Source organism: Monodon monoceros, unplaced genomic scaffold (genome assembly GCF_005190385.1).
Source record: "Monodon monoceros isolate NGI ecotype Baffin Bay Population unplaced genomic scaffold, NGI_Narwhal_1 Super_Scaffold_18, whole genome shotgun sequence".
NCBI classification, from domain to species: domain Eukaryota; kingdom Metazoa; phylum Chordata; class Mammalia; order Artiodactyla; family Monodontidae; genus Monodon; species Monodon monoceros.
Window position 1 is genome coordinate 103,106,187 of NW_021703774.1, and position 16,166 is coordinate 103,122,352.

The 16,166-nt window shown below is 37.2% G+C and overlaps 1 protein-coding gene across 5 annotated transcripts in view; it reads left to right on the forward strand.

Annotated features, from left to right (window-relative positions):
• KYAT3 (kynurenine aminotransferase 3) overlaps window positions 1–16,166 on the forward strand; it is a 69,329-nt gene that overhangs the window by 23,913 nt on the left and 29,250 nt on the right. For all 5 annotated transcript variants that reach the window (XR_003794426.1, XR_003794425.1, XR_003794424.1 and 2 more), the window contains 7 exons: window positions 115–259; window positions 897–1,046; window positions 4,169–4,255; window positions 4,875–5,000; window positions 5,097–5,217; window positions 11,334–11,410; window positions 12,631–12,720. Coding sequence is in view for 2 of the 5 variants with exons in the window: in XM_029228516.1 (XP_029084349.1) it covers window positions 115–259; window positions 897–1,046; window positions 4,169–4,255; window positions 4,875–5,000; window positions 5,097–5,217; window positions 11,334–11,410; window positions 12,631–12,720 (796 nt within the window). In the remaining 3 variants the exon portion in view is untranslated. The remainder of the gene's footprint in view (window positions 1–114; window positions 260–896; window positions 1,047–4,168; window positions 4,256–4,874; window positions 5,001–5,096; window positions 5,218–11,333; window positions 11,411–12,630; window positions 12,721–16,166) is intronic.

Consider the following 16,166-nt stretch of genomic DNA (forward strand, 5'->3'; position numbering starts at 1 on the left):
GTTTGATCTGTAAGACTAAACTAAGTCTTATTTTTCAGTCTCTAAAGACTATGAGGTATAAACAGCTAACTTTGTAATTTTAGTACTTACTAATGTTACTATTTTTTACCTTAGGATTGAATTTACCAAGTTGGCTGCAGACCCGTCTGTTGTGAATCTTGGCCAAGGCCTTCCAGATATATCCCCTCCTGTATATGTAAAGGAAGAATTATCAAAGATTGCAGCAATTGATAGTCTGAATCAGTACACACGGGGCTTTGTAAGTATATGAGGACTATGTGGGGTGTGAGCTTGTATTTTATATTGTATTGTGCGCGAATGTACTTCTACCACTTCTCCGTAATTGGCTTTCTGGAACCAACTGTCCCAACTTGATAACCAGAGGAACACTCACCCTTACCCTTATCTCCTAGGATGAGCTGTCCCCTACTTCCAGCTTCTCCACAGTCCTGTCTTGGCCCTTCGTTTACCGTTGTTCCAGGATGAGGTCCTACGACAAGCAGGGAAGGAGAATATTCACTTTAGACATATTTTCTCTCCCTTTCAAACTTATGCAGCCTCAGCACTGGCTTCTTACTTAATATTCTCTATTTCCAGCTACTTTCTTCCTTTCTACCTCAGCACAACCTGCATCTTTCTGTGGTGGAATGCCTAGGATATCCAGAGATTTCATAGATTCTACTAAAAAAAAATTACCACAAGTCTTCATGACCATTCATGCAGGAACCCTCTGAAAATAGGAAAAAAGATATTTTAATTTATTGCCATTTAAAAATACAAATTGGAAAATTATAAGACCCAGATGTTAAAAATTCTTACATTTTAGAGCCAAACCATCTCAAAGAAGTAGGTCCCATAATCAAATTTAAGGTTTTGTTCTTCCTTTTACTCAACAGGGTCATCCATCACTTGTGAAAGCTTTGTCCTGCCTATATGAAAAGTTTTATCAAAATCAAATAAATCCAAATAAAGAAATCCTTGTGACAGTAGGAGCATATGGATCTCTTTTTAATGCCATTCAAGGATTAATTGATGAGGGAGATGAAGTAAGTATATTAACATTATCATGTTGCCTATATTAATCACTATCATTTGTCCTGCTTTTATTTTTACTTATTTTATACTCTTTTTTATTTGAATTATTTTTGAAGTATAATTTATGTACAGTCAAGTTCACAAATGTTAAGTACAGCTTAGTAAATGTTTACATGTATATGTGTATGTATGTCTCCATGTAGCCACAAACCAGATGAAGATATAGTACATTTTCAGCAACCCAGAAGGTTCCCTTTTGCCCCTCCATAGCCTATATTCTTCCAGAGGTAACCGCTCTTCTGTGTTCTGTCACCATAGGTTCATTTTGCCGGCTCTTTAACTTGATATAATAGAATCATACAGTATGTACTCTTGAGTCTGGCTTCTCTCATTTATCATTTTGTCTGTGAGATTCATCCATTTTGTTGCATGTCATTTATTCTTATATTTACAGCCTATTTAGATAAGAGAAGGTAAAAGGGGCTAGCAGTGATGCGGGAAAATGAATCTTAGTTTTCACTGCTAAAATAACCTTTAATCTGAACTCAATCAACAAGTATTTGGTTCCTGTCTTTTTGTACCCTGTATTGTTAGCAGCACTGTGTGAGGGATGTATAACAAGAAGGCTGAGTGATTTCTTTATTTAGTGATGTGATATAAAACCCACTTTGGCACTGACCTCAGTCAGCTCTGCCCCTAATTCCCCATTATCATTCCAATACCCCTGCTTCAGTATTTCCTCACCTGTTTCATTTATTCAGAATTTATTGAGGATACGCTAGACATTGTGGGAGAGATTTTTAAAAGACGGTTTCTGTGTGGAAAGGGTTCCCTGTTTAGTAGAGGAGATAGACTTGTAAACAGATGAGGAGGAATGCAATGCTATAGGCGGTCGTGGGGAATGTATAAGTTACCATGGTGACAAGAGGAAGAAGTGATCAGCTCTGCTAATATAGGTCTGGAAAGCTCTAGAGAGGTGTTGGTTAAGCTGGGTGTGAAGAATGAATATTTGCCGTGATCTGTATTGTTAATTCCTTTCTTTGAATTCTCCCCGCACTTTATCTGTACCTTCTTTATGAAAGATACCTGTTACTTTGTGTTACATTATCCTTTTACATCTCAATTCACTCTACTACAGCCAAACAGTAAGCTACTTAAGGAGACATGGTAAGGAAGTACAGTCATACTTTCATATACGTAATCTCCTTTATTCCTATAAAGTAGTTGAAAGTTTTATCTGAGACTTTGGTGTTGTTACTCCTTTGTTGCTTCTTCCTACTCTGCACTTTATTGGTGTGTCCTAGGGCTCAGCCCTTGGCCTTCTTTCCTCTATTCTTTCTTCCCTGATCATCTTATCTAATATTTTGAAACCACACACACCACTTTCCATCATACTGACCTATTATTTTCCTTATAGTATTTATTACTATGTGAAATTAGCTGATTTACTTCCTTGTTTTCTTATTTATTATACATGTCTTGCAGGAGAATGTAAGTTCCAGGAAAACTAGTTTATCGCTATAGAGCTAACACCTGAAATAGTGAGTGCTCAGTAAATATTCTTCAAAAAGAGAGGGGAATTATTTCCATTGTAAAAATAAGGAAATTTCAGGGAAGCATGTTAAGTATATTCTTCAGTTCCACCTCGCTGCCTTCCCAATTTACTTTCCTTCATTGAGCTCTCACTTCCTACCAGGCACTGTTTCTCACCAGGGCTACAAAGATGGGTCATCTTAGTCCCCAAGAATTTCATAGTCTAATTAAGAACTTGAGGAAAAGATTCATTCCTGGCTCATTTCTTTGTCCTCCACAGTACCCAACACATAGCACGTTGTATAGGAACTACTCAGTGTGAGTTGGATGACTAGTACAAACAAAGGGGCTTTAGAATATAAGGGTCTCCTATGACTCCAATGAGAAAGGCCTTGAAAAAGAAGTACAAGCAGTAAAAAGTGCAAATTTAGGGTGATAATTAGGTACCATGAATTTATCCAACACAAACTTAAATGCGGCAGTTTAGTGTAGACTTGTAAAATTATAAATTGTTGCCAGATTTTTCACAAGCAGTTTGACTATATATATAAAGTACCATAAAACATGTTTATACCCTTTAGTCTAGCAGTAGCAATCATGTGAATTTATTCAGCAAATGATTTTAAAATGGAGATACTATGCATAGTTACAAGTGAACATTGCACTGTTATTTATACAAGCAAACTATAACAAAATTATTCTAGAATTCAATAGACTCTCAAATAGCCTTTAAAATAATAAGTGCTAAAACTAAATAATATTAAAGTTTTTGTGAAATACTTCTAAGTTTAAAAAAGATAGAAAAATCAAATGTGTACAATGGATATAAATTATGTGTTCAAACCCTCCTTATAGAAAAGCAAAAAGTTAGGGATGCTAGGTCCAGGCTGGCATACTGCAGAAGGAATACCAACTGGACAGGTTAGTCTGGCCCACTGACCTGAAAGCCAGGCCATGAGTGATTGAGAGAGAGCCTGTAGGAGAAAAGGAACAGGAAGTATACCTCAAGGGGCTAGGAAAAAAGGATCCAGATATAAGTCATCTGGAGGGAAATTGTGGTTATCAGACATTAGCAGTAGCATCCCGTCTACCTGCATACGCTTTTTGTTTAGGGATGCTTTTGAGAAACGACAAACGTCTTTACTCTCAGGATAATACTAATAAATTAGTACTCCACAGCGGAGAGCATCAGTTGCAGTGCTCTCTTTCCTTATGGTCTTGCTCTGCCACTGATCATTTATTTTCTAATTTGAAATTTAAACTCAATGTTTTTGTCTGGAACATCCCTTTGAGAATGTGATGAGAGCTATGACCCCTTTCCCCAGAAAAATATACCTATGCATGTAAAAAATTTTACATACAATTCCAAGGGTCCCACTGCAAGCCTATCCACAGATCTCCCTAAGAGATCAAGGGCTCCAATTAAGGATCCCGACAAGTTTATCCCCAAGGTCTTTTTCACTCAGATATGAGAAGACAAAGCCTGCTTTCTACACTGCTGCATCTCAGCATGTAGTATAGTGCCTTGCACATAGTATGTACACAATATTTGTTAAATGGATTAATGATTAATATGTTGTGTTATTTGGTTTTATTCCAGGTCATAGTGATAGTGCCTTTCTATGACTGCTATGAGCCCATGGTGAGAATGGCTGGAGCAATACCTGTTTTTATTCCCCTGAGATCTGTAAGTTTGCCCCTATGATTCACATGTTTTAAGAAGTTTTGTAAATACCATTACTTTGTTGCCAGTAAAGTTCCTACTTTGATTACATTTTGGGATTTACTATATATCTCTACTATGACTGAAGGTAACAACTTTAAAGGGGGATCTTTTATTACTTTATCTTGTGTTTGCACGTCTGTCTGTTGTATCAGCGTCTACATTGTGTGTAATACTAGTTTCTGTGGTTATGTGTCTCCCCTACTGACTGAGCACCACCAGGTCAGAAACCATTTCTGACTCACTTTTATAGCTCTGGTCCCCAATGACTAACAGTGTAGGGTATATGCTGGGTGCTCAATAAATGCTTATTGAATTCTGAATATATAGGCACTTTCACAGCCATTAATGTTGACAGAGTTCATGTTTCCAATTAACAGGTATGAGCATGGAACTCACATCCTGTTGGGCTCTTAAGGCAGAGTAAAGCTTAGTTATTTCTATTTCTTTTCTTTGTTTGTCATCTGTTCAGTTACCTTTGCCATGGCTTTCTCTACTTTTTTTTCCTTGTTAGGTTACTTTTTTGTAGGACAGCAAACATAAATTAACTGAATTAAATCACATCTTCATTCTTCATGCTTAGAAACTTGTTGATGGGAAAAAATGGTCTAGTTCTGACTGGACATTAGATCCTCAAGAACTGGCAAGCAAGTTTAATTCCAAAACCAAAGCTATAATACTAAATACTCCGCATAACCCCCTTGGCAAGGTGAGTCTTTGATATCTTTATACAATCTTCTGGTCCATCATTTTCTCACATGTTGAATAATTGGCTCTGCTCCTTTGTTTCCTTTCATATGTGTAGGTGTATACCAAAGAGGAACTCCAAGTAATTGCTGACCTTTGCATCAAATATGACACACTCTGCATCAGTGATGAGGTTTATGAATGGCTTGTGTATACTGGAAATAAGCATTTTAAAATAGGTACCAATTATTACATAGAATCACAAATCTAAATGTGTTTGGGCACGTGTGGAACATCTGATTGGAAAGGATCCCAGAAGAGCTTTAAAATAGTCTTTGTAATGGGTAAATGTCTGTGAGTGCTTAAAAATGGGCCTTGAATGAATGATGCTTGAGTGAATTTATGAGCAGATTGAAGGACAAGCAGTACAAACTTAGGAGATGAGATTTTGGATCACACTATAAAACTATGAAACCAGAGAAGTAGTACTTTTGCCTTTATTTTTAGCTTTTTTCAAGAATCTAGCTATTACTTGGCATATAAGACATAGGGAACTTAATTGTTCCTGAACTGCTGAGCAGGTTGCCAAAATGCCAGGTCAACAGGAAAAAACTGTCACGACAGTAAGGTATTGCTACGTGGCCCTTGCCTGGAATTTCACCATTACTACTGGGCCATCTCACAAAAGCCACAGTGTCTTCTGAGGTAATCCAAACTTATATCAACTATAGGGTTATAAACTGGGCTGCAACCTTTGGGTCTTTGCACTTGCCCTACCTATACCTGGAAACACTTTTCGCCAGATATCCAAATGGCTCAGTCTGTCACCTCTCTGGGGTCTTTATTCAGATGTCAATTTTTTTTTTTTTTTTTTTTTGTGGTACGCGGGCCTCTCACTGTTGGGCCTCTCCCGTTGCGGAGTACAGGCTCCGACACGCAGGCTCAGCGGCCATGGCTCACGGGCCCAGCCGCTCCGCGACATGTGAGATCTTCCTGGACCGGGGCACGAACCCGTGTCCCCTGCATCGGCAGGTGGACTCTCAACCACTGCGCTACCAGGGAAGCCCCAGATGTCAAATTTGATGACCACAACATTTAAGATAGTTACACCTCTCCTTCCAGCATTTTCTTTGTCCTTTTTCCGTTCTGTTTTTGTTTTTTCCTCTATAACAAATATCAGGATCTATATATTTTACTTCGAACCTGCAAGTAGGTAGGAATTTTTAAATGTTTTGGTCTCTTCTGACTCCTTAGTTCCAAGAAAGTGTCTTGTGCATGGTAGACAGTCAGAAAGTAATTGTTGAATAAAATGAATAGGAAGTGTGAAAATGGTGAGGGAAGGATAACTAAAATCACTGGCAGGAACCAATAAATTTTAAAATTAGTGCACTTATATATAAATAGTTTTTGCACATATCATAATTATCCGCGGCAAATTACAAATTGTTGTAGAGACACAGAGGAGAAAGCAACTGCTTCAGGTGATCAACAAAGGAGTGGGCAAAAGATGGGACTTAGTTAGGCAGAGAAATAGAAAGAAAATTCCTATCAGATAAACTTTTATGCACTGAGGCAAGGAGGCATGAAAGATCAAGATATACTTAAGTGGTAGAAGGGTGTGTTGCAGTAACTGGCACAGATGAGAGTGGAAAAGTAGGGTGATTCTGAAGGACTTTATATATGAGGATAAAGAGTTCAAACTTCATTGAGGGGGTCAGTGGTTCTGAAACTTACTTTAGTGATAGAGCATCTTAAAGTCATGATGTTCACATCATGAAATAGTGACAATACATACTTATTTCATCATGAAACTAGAGGCAATTTTCTTAACAGAAATTCAGTAATTAGAAGTCAGTGTAAAAACTACAAGTCTGTGTGTATTCACCTGTAACAAAGTGCTATTGAAACAAATACATCTGAGTTTTTCTGATTTTTGCCATTAATGTTCATTTTCTAATGCTCATTTGTTTCACTGTTGGTAGCATTCACTATCAGATAAGTGGTAGCACTTACCTTAAGTGCTTAAAATTTTGTGGCTTAAGAAAATTTTGTGGAAAACTTAATATTGATTTTTTTAAGTTCTATTTAAAAACTCAATAATTAATTTGATCATCAGGGTACCAGTGAGCATACTTTGAGAACTACTGCAACAGGTAGTGACGAGGCAGGGTAATTAGTTCCATACTGGATTTGTTTTATAAAGGTAAGAACCAGCTGAGGATCTTAAGTCAGATGCCCTGGCGGTGGAGATGATGCATGAGGGCTGCTTAGAAGTAAAATCTATAGGGCACAGAATATAGCATTTGAAGGTGGAAAAGCAAGCAAGTGTGATTCTGAGATCTCTAGCCTGGACCACTAGGCAGTGATGAGGCCCTTACCCAGGGACGGAGATGTGGGAGGAGGAACAGATCTGTGGGGAAGAGCTGAGCAAAGGAAATTCCTGCTTCTCATGCTCTAGTCTTGCTAAGTTTCAGTGTCTTTGAGACATAGAGGAGGAGATGTCTAGAAACAAGTAGAATTATAGGCCTGATCGTCAGGATCAAATTGTGAAGGGATTTATTTTTGGCAGTCATCAAAATTTTGTTGATAGTGGAACCCATGGAAGAGAATGAATCTTCTAAGGAAGAATGTATAAACAGAGAAGAGGGTCAGAGATTTGCAAGATATGGTGCCTTAGCCCAGCAGACTTCTGTTATTTGTCAAAATTGCGTCACAGCTCACCTTCTCACATCTTGATGATCTCTGTCTCAGGTCACTAACTTCTTCCCAGTTGAAAATCAGATCAACATGGACAATTAAATGTTTTGGTAATTTTTTTAGATTAAGCAGAGAGAGGAAGAGGTTATCTATCTCATGAATAAATATAATTTTATACTTAACATTTTACATGTTTTACAAATGTTCATGCCTACGCAATGACTCAAAGCTTTAAAAAATTTAGTTAACTCAGTTTAGCAATATTCTTTCCAAAATATTACTTTAAATGATCTTGAAATTTATTGTTTAAACCTTATATTATAAGCCCTTCATGGTAAAAGTGTAAATGATGATGTTATTTCCTAAAGATATCATATATTTTTAACTCAGATTTTTTAGTTGTTTTAACAACTCATAAAGTTAAAACAAGAAAAAAATGAATTCACTATTTCATTATTTAGAGAGTACAAATGTGTGAGAACTTATTCTATTAAATACAGTGGCCTTTGTTACATGAAAGATGCTAAATGGCTCTTCCATCAATTTACAGAGTGCAATAGTAGCTCTTTAATATAATACAGTAAGGCTTGCTGGCCATACATCATGAAATTAGCATCATCTTCATGTTGTCACAGAGGCAGTTTTTCCTGGTGTAGTTTTCACTCTTCATCATGTCTCTCATCTTTATCTGACTTCCAATGAAGCCTAAGTCACCTGTGAATAACTGTTATAGCTGCTGTGGCTGATTTAAGGATCATGGGTCATAAATGAGAAGTACAAAGACCAGCTGCCTTTCAGGTATAACTACAAGCTAAACTTACCAATACTGGAACTGAATATGTTTTTTTAAAATCATCAGACCTGCAAAGATTTTTTTTTATTTCTTTAGGTTACTATATTCACATGCAGTGCTGTGGTCATCTGCTCTGCCTGTCTGTTTACATTAACTTCTGTAGCTCCCCAGATCTCTGAGATGGAGAGGACATGGACATTCAATGTTTTAAATTACTTAGGGCCCTTTTTATTGAAATAGTAGAACTTGTTCTTACTGAATGAGATTCTTGACTCAAATGATTTCTGCAGGTTTCAGTAAAATGACATTACAGTCAACAAATGAAACCTCTCTTCTGGAAGAGATTATACTAATACACTGATATTTATATACTAATCCATTGATATTTGGAAAATTAGTATAAAATTCCTTGTAAATTATTTAGCTGATCAGCTTACTCCTTGAAAAAAAGACATCCACTTTTATATGGCCAAAATAGCCATCAAGAAATTACTTAGCTCTCCTTTTAAATTTATGCTATAGTTAGATTTGATATTTTGTGAATGAAACCTACATTTGATGTGTGCATAGTTTTTATTTCCTTCATGTATAACTTATTGTTAAAACATATTAGTATTATATTAGTTTGGGTAATTTTTATTTTCAAAGAATTTATTTCTAAATATTGTTTTTACTAATAGGCCTTCCTGATTTTGGATATATATTATTACTTTAAAGGAAGGGATAATCTGCATTATACATAGTTTGGATTTTTCTGTGATCAAATAGGAAAGTGGGACATCTGTCGTGTCCTTTGGAATATTTTAGAAGACTAAATAGAAGACTAGAAATGTCTCAAAACTTGAAAGGATATGGTTATTTACATCAAATGTTAGAATATTCCTTCTTCGAATGGACCCTCTGAATATTTTCTTCATTTGTCTTTTTGGGTTTTCTTATACTTCACAGAGAATACAGTGGTAACTTTTCTGATTTATATTGTTTTTCTGCCTTTACAAATGTTGACAGGTATTTCGTGATAGGCTAAAATTGCATATGTATCCATTTTGGAACTTTCTTTAGCTATCTTACATTTTAGTAGGCACTTTACTTGCTTATGAGAAGATTACTTCAAGAAGACAGTAACTTAGCCCCCCAGAAATGGGTATTTATTTTCCCTTTGTGCATACCAACACTCTTAGAACAATATAAGAGCATCTATTGTACCTCTAAAAAAAAAGGTGAAAAACTTGTGGGATTGCACGTGAAGAATTTCACAACTAAATTACTTGAGGAATCCAAAAAACAGTTTTGTAGGTAGCATTCTCAGATTAGCAGAGGAATAATTTACCGATGTCCAACAGAATTCACCAACTCTTGTATTTTATACCTCCATGACTTTGATACCTGCATCCCCTTTGTCCAAAACACCTTTTTTTCCCCTTCTCTACCCAGCAAAGCCCTATGTGGTCATCCAAGTCTCACCTCAAGCATTACTGACTGCAGAGAACTACCCCTAACACCATCTCCTATCCTTGCAGAATATTCCATGCCTGTTGCTATTATAGCACTTATCACACTGTAATATAATTGTTCTTCTTGTCTCCAACCCCCACTAGACATTAAGCTCCTTCAGGATAGGAAATGCATCTTTCTTGTCATTGTTTCCTCTAGACCTAGCTTAGTACCTGGCACCTGATCATTGCTAATAAATGTTTGATGAGTGTATGAATAAGTGAATGAATGATTTTACTAAAGGTATCAATCAACTTGAAAATTTTTATATAGTCTTTTGCCATTTTCATGGAATCTGTATTTGTGAATTCCTCTACTCACTAAAATACATTTGTAACCCCCAAATCACTAGAGTGCTTCATTTGCAGACATGTCCAGAGGGGTGAAAAATTTGAGTTGCCTGACATGGATGTTTCCAGTTAATGTCAACAAGGCAACACTATGCCTTCTTATTACAGCTTGTTCTATAAGCAAGTGTTCTTTTCACAGTGGTTTTGCTATTTTAAATGGCCCCCAAATATAGTGCTGAAGTGCTGTCTAATGCTTCTAAGAGCAGGAAAGCTGTGTTGTGCATTACAGAGAAAATACATGTGTTAGATAAGCTCCATTCAGGCATAAGTTCTAAAATTATTGGCCATGGGAATATTAGTGGTTGATACCTAATAGGTATAGGGCTTCTTTTGGGGTGAAAAAAAATGTTCTAAAATTGATTGTAGTAATTGTTGCTCAACTTTGTGGATATGGTACACTTAAACGAGTGAACTATATGTCATGGGATTTATATCTCAGTAAGTTATTTATAAAACACATACACACACTCACACACATGCATGCAGATTGTTGACCCTTCCCCAGAGTTTCTGAGGATCCAAGAATTTGCCTTTCTTACAAGTTCCCCAGTGATACTGCTATTGCTGTGTGGGGACTGTATTTTAAGAACCATTGCCCTAGGAATCCTGTAGAAATAGACTCAGAAAATGGGCAGAGTAGAGGTGAGCTAAACACTAGCCAGAACCACAAGCAAAACTGTGCCACAGAATGATTATGCTGGGCACCCAGCTACTACTAACACTGAGCACTGAGTGCTGTTGCTCCTGTGACCACAGCACTCAACCGGCCTGGAGCGCTGCCTGCTGGCACCTCTGCCATTCCTGCCCTGGGAGATAATTTTGCCACTTAAATGTTTTCAAGCATGGTAACATTTTCAGCTGTGTTTGGGTTAAAGTTAAATTATCTCTAAAAAAACCTATTGAAATAACTATACTGACTATATTATAAGGCATTTATGTTTTTAGATTATACTGAGTGTAGACTGACTATAAAGCAATTATCTAACCTTTTTTTTTTTTTTTTTTTCTTTTTTCTGTTCAGCCACTTTTCCAGGTATGTGGGAGAGAACAATAACGATAGGAAGTGCTGGAAAGACTTTCAGTGTAACTGGCTGGAAGGTAAGATGAAGAAGAATTTAACTGTTTGAAAACAGGCCTGTATTTTACTTCTTGTAGAGTTTTTTGTGTTTTAAATGCATAGATATTCAGTTTACCCAGGGTTTTATACTTACTAATCTGCTTATTTACTCATTCAGTTTTCATATTGGCCTTTATCCTTTTTGAGACTTAATCATTCCTTTAAAAGTAAGAAAAATTAGGTAATTTTTAAATTTTATAAGTAACCAACTAATGGTACTCTTTTCTTTGCAAAGAATGTTCAGATTACTGTATATTAATATAAAAGGAGAAAAAATAATAGCTAACATTTTGGCACTTACTATGTGTCAGGTTCTAAGAGCTTTCCATATACTGATTCCTTTCATTCTCATAACCACATTATGAGGTGGGTATAATTTATTATTCCCATTTACAGACAATAAAACTAAAGTACAGAGAAACTAAGTAACTTGCCTAAGGTTACCTTGCTAATGAATTCGAATTCAAGCCAGGACAGGAAGTCTAGGTTCAGAATCCACACACTTAACCACTGCACTATGTAGTACAATCACAATTGATCCAATTGAAACTTGGTTATCTTCCAACTTCACCTCTTCTAAACTTGGCTAAGAAGCAGAGAGTATCAAAAATGAGGGCTGGAGAACCAAATTATGGAAGACTCCCTTACGGCCCTCATTCAGAGTTACTTTTACCTATATTGAAGTCAAACAAGTTTTTTTTTTTTTTTTTTTTTGTGGTATGCGGGCCTCTCACTGTTGTGGCCTCTCCTGTTGCGGAGCACAGGCCCAGCGGCCATGGCTCACGGGCCCAGCCACTCTGTGGCATGTGGGATTTTCCCAAACCGGGGCATGAACCCGCGTCCCCTGCATCGGCAGGCGGACCCTCAACCACTGCGCCACCAGAGAAGCCCAAAGTCAAACAAGCTTTTTACTGGTTATTAGACCTCCAGAATATTAGAAGTAGCAAATCAAAGAGAGGGGAAGATAATAATGATTGCAGGCACTGTTTACCTTCTGAAGGCAGAATTTAGTGACTCCAGTTGGAAACTATTCCACAAAATGATCAGGGTTGAAATGTTTCTAACTACTAAGGCTACACTACTTTCATAGTGTGAGCATTCTAGAAATGCATATATCTAATAATTACATTAAGCTTACCTACTCTATCAAATTTGGTACTTACAATTAGATTCATTTTTTAAATCTACTTTTCTTTTCCAGCTTGGCTGGTCCATTGGTCCTAAACATTTGATAAAACATTTACAGACAGTTCAACAAAATACCGTTTATACTTGTGCGACTCCTTTACAGGTAGGCCTTATAGTAATTTGGGGCTGATGCATGGTCTTTGGGTGGAAGTGTTAGTTTTATGTTGTGTACTTGAATTGGCTTCATTCCTCCCTTCATGTCCTTTTTGAGCAGGGCTTCTAGTATACTTTGGAAATTTAGGAGCAAACACAAACTCACTGCTATCAAGAATAGTTTTGTTTTTAATACATGAAGTTTAAACTTTAAACACTCATACATTGCTGGTGGGATTTCAAAGTACTGCAAACTCTCTGGAGGACAGTGACAGCCCCAAGCAAAATTAGAGATATATGTGCTCTGTGAAGCAGCAATGTATCCTCTGGGAATTTACCTTTTAGCTGTTATCTGCACACTTAAGCTCTATGTATATGACCATTCATTGAGGAAGATAGGGGATAGTCCATCTATAGACAATTGGTTAAATAAACTATGGTCTGTCTAAACGTTTAAATGTTATATGACTGTATTAGTTTCCTATTTCTTAGTGCCAAATTACCACAAACTTAGTGGCTTAAAACCACACAAATTTTTTATCTTATAGTTCTGGAGGTCAGAAGTCCAAAAGGGTCTTATGGGGCTAAAAGCAAGGTGTTGGCCTTGCTGCATTCCCTCTAGAGGCTCTAAGGGAGAATCTGCTCCTTGTCTTTTGCAGCTTCTTGGGGCTGCTCACATTCCTTGGCTTGTGGCTACATCACTGCAACCTCTGTCTCTGTCAATACATGTCCCTCTGTGACACTAACTCTCTTGCCACCTTCTTTCCCTTATAAGGATGCTTGTGATTACATTAGGCCCACAGATAATCCAAGATAACCTCTCCATCTCAAGATCTTAACTTAAATCACATTTGCAAAGTTAATTTTACCATGCAAGGTGACATATTTACAGATTCTGTATTTTAAGACATGGACATCTTTGGGGACCATTACTGTATCACCATGGCTGTTTAAAAGTGAAAAGAAAAGAAAGGAAAGGGAAAGAAAGAAAGAAAAAAAAACGAATGAGGAAGCTCTATAATTACTGACATGGACAGATTTCCAGGTTATATTATAAAGTAAAAAAAGCAAGATACAGAGCAGTATATATTTATGCTATATTCTGTATAAGAAAGGGGGAAACGATTTGCTTCTATTTTCTTAAAGGATCTCTGGAAGAATCCGTAAGAAACTAGTAAACGTGGCTATTTGTAGGGGTAAGGGGGGAATAGATGAAATTAGTAGATAGGGTCAGGGGTGGGTTGCAAGACTTTTTATATTTTCTATTTTTTTAATATCTGTAAAACAGGGATCTGTGTACTATTACTTTGTGAATAATCAGAACATTGAGAAAAAATTTATTTTTTTGGAAGGCAGTTAAAAGGTCAAAATAGTAAAATATGTTGGCTACAATAAACTTTTTTGCCTCCCGTCAAAAATACCTACTGAAGGAGAAAAAAATTCCTAATTTAAAATTCTTTTTCCACTGACTCTCTAAAGTGATATATGATGATAAAGCCTAGTCGGACATTGGTTTTATTATATTTTAAACTCATTTCATCCTCTCAAAATAGATCCATTCACCTATTCAGTAAATATTTACTGAGCATTAGAGATACAGCAGTCAAAAATTCCTGCCCTTCTGGAGCTGACAGCCTTGTGGGGGAGTGCAGATCAAAAACAAGTAAATGTCCTAATAACATAATATGTCGGATGTTGATAGAAGCAATGGAGAAAATTAAAATACAGATGAAGAATATAAAGTGCTAATGGGGAAAATACACAATGTTAAAAGGAGTAGTCTTTGAAAGCCTCACTGAGAAGGTGACATTTGAGCTGAGAACTGAAGGAGGTTAAGTAGTCACATGATTAACTAGAGAAGAGCCTTACAGACTGAGAAAACCAGTACAAGGCCCTAGGGCAGGCAGTTTCTACCAGTGAAAAGCACAAAGGCTGGGACGGGATGATCAAGGGAGAAGAATAGGAGGGAATAAATCAGAGCGGTAGCTGGGAGCCAGATCGAGTAGGGATGTGTTTGTCACCGTAAAGCCTGGGTGCGATAGGAAACCACTGGAGAGTTTTGAGCACAGGAGTGACATGATCTAACTTGTGTTATCAAAGGGACTCTAGCCGCTTTGTTGAATTAGCAGACTATTGAAATGATCCAGGAGAGAGACAGCAATGGACTGAACCCATATGGGGATGGTAGGATTGGTAGGTAGTGATTGGGTTCTGCATATACTTTGAAGGTAGAGCTGACAGTATTGGCCAGTGGATCACATGTGGGGTGTGAGACAACGAGAGGAGTCCAGTATAATTTTATGGTGAGGACAGATGTTTATTTCTCCTGGGCTTTGAATTTTCTAGGCAATATCTCTTACTATAGGGAATAATAAGTTACTGAGGAAAAGAAAGATTCATCTAAGAACCTAGAACATGTTTTTCTGAACTATCTTATTCTCCATTTCAGCTAAGTGCTTGTTTCTTTCCCATGCCCTCAGACAGCCATGTTTGGGAACTGAAACCATAGATTCCAATGGTGAACCACAGTTTCTGAGGCTGAAGCAACTGATCCTTATTTATCCAAGATTTTTTTTTAGTTCTGGGGAGTTATTATTATTGCTGTTTTCTGGTTGAATGTTGTTGACATGCAGTCTTCTCTGTGATTTTGCCCTTCTCCATCTCAGTATCTTCTCTTGCCATGCTATCTCTCTTGCTACCCTTCAACACCAGGCTTCTCAGTTCTTCCAGCAGAACAGATTATATCCTGACCTTTTCATCTGTTTGTTTTCTTTCTCATTCCTCTCGCATGTCCCTGCCAATACACCCTAATTGGAATCTCCATAAAGGCAAGGACCATGTTTATCTTGTTTATCATTATATCCCCAGTATTTATCACAATGCCAGGTTTAACATAGGTACTCAATATATATTGACTGAGTGAATGAATTTATCCTTTAGTTCTTGCTGTCTCTTGGTTCTGATCAATTTCCTTAAAATTTGGCAATTTTGTTCTGCCTCTCTGTCTCTTAACTGTCCCGGGTTCTTGATTATTTGTTTGGATCTCCTTGTTTGCTCTGAGAACCGGTATTTCTAAGTTCACCTACCAAATTTCTGCCCTCCTGCTTGTACACATCCTTGTTTTCTATGCATGCCCTGATTTGGACTTCTTTATCTGTTCCTGACCTGTTGCCTTCTAAGACACCTGCCTGATCTAAACAACACAGGCTTTTTTGTTTGGCCCTTTCTCTTCTGACTTTCCTGAAGAATGGTAGAGAAGTAACTCCACATGCCCCCATAAACTCATTTCTAACCCCTGTGGGACTTAGACCTCCTTCCTGGGATGTGAATGATTAGAGCAGGGATGTGCACACTTACGAGGAATGATACAGTGGGTCAACTTTCATTTACGCTACCTCGTCCTGCAAGGTAATGGGGAAATGCTGGCTGGTTCATCATTTCTCTGGTCATCTTTCA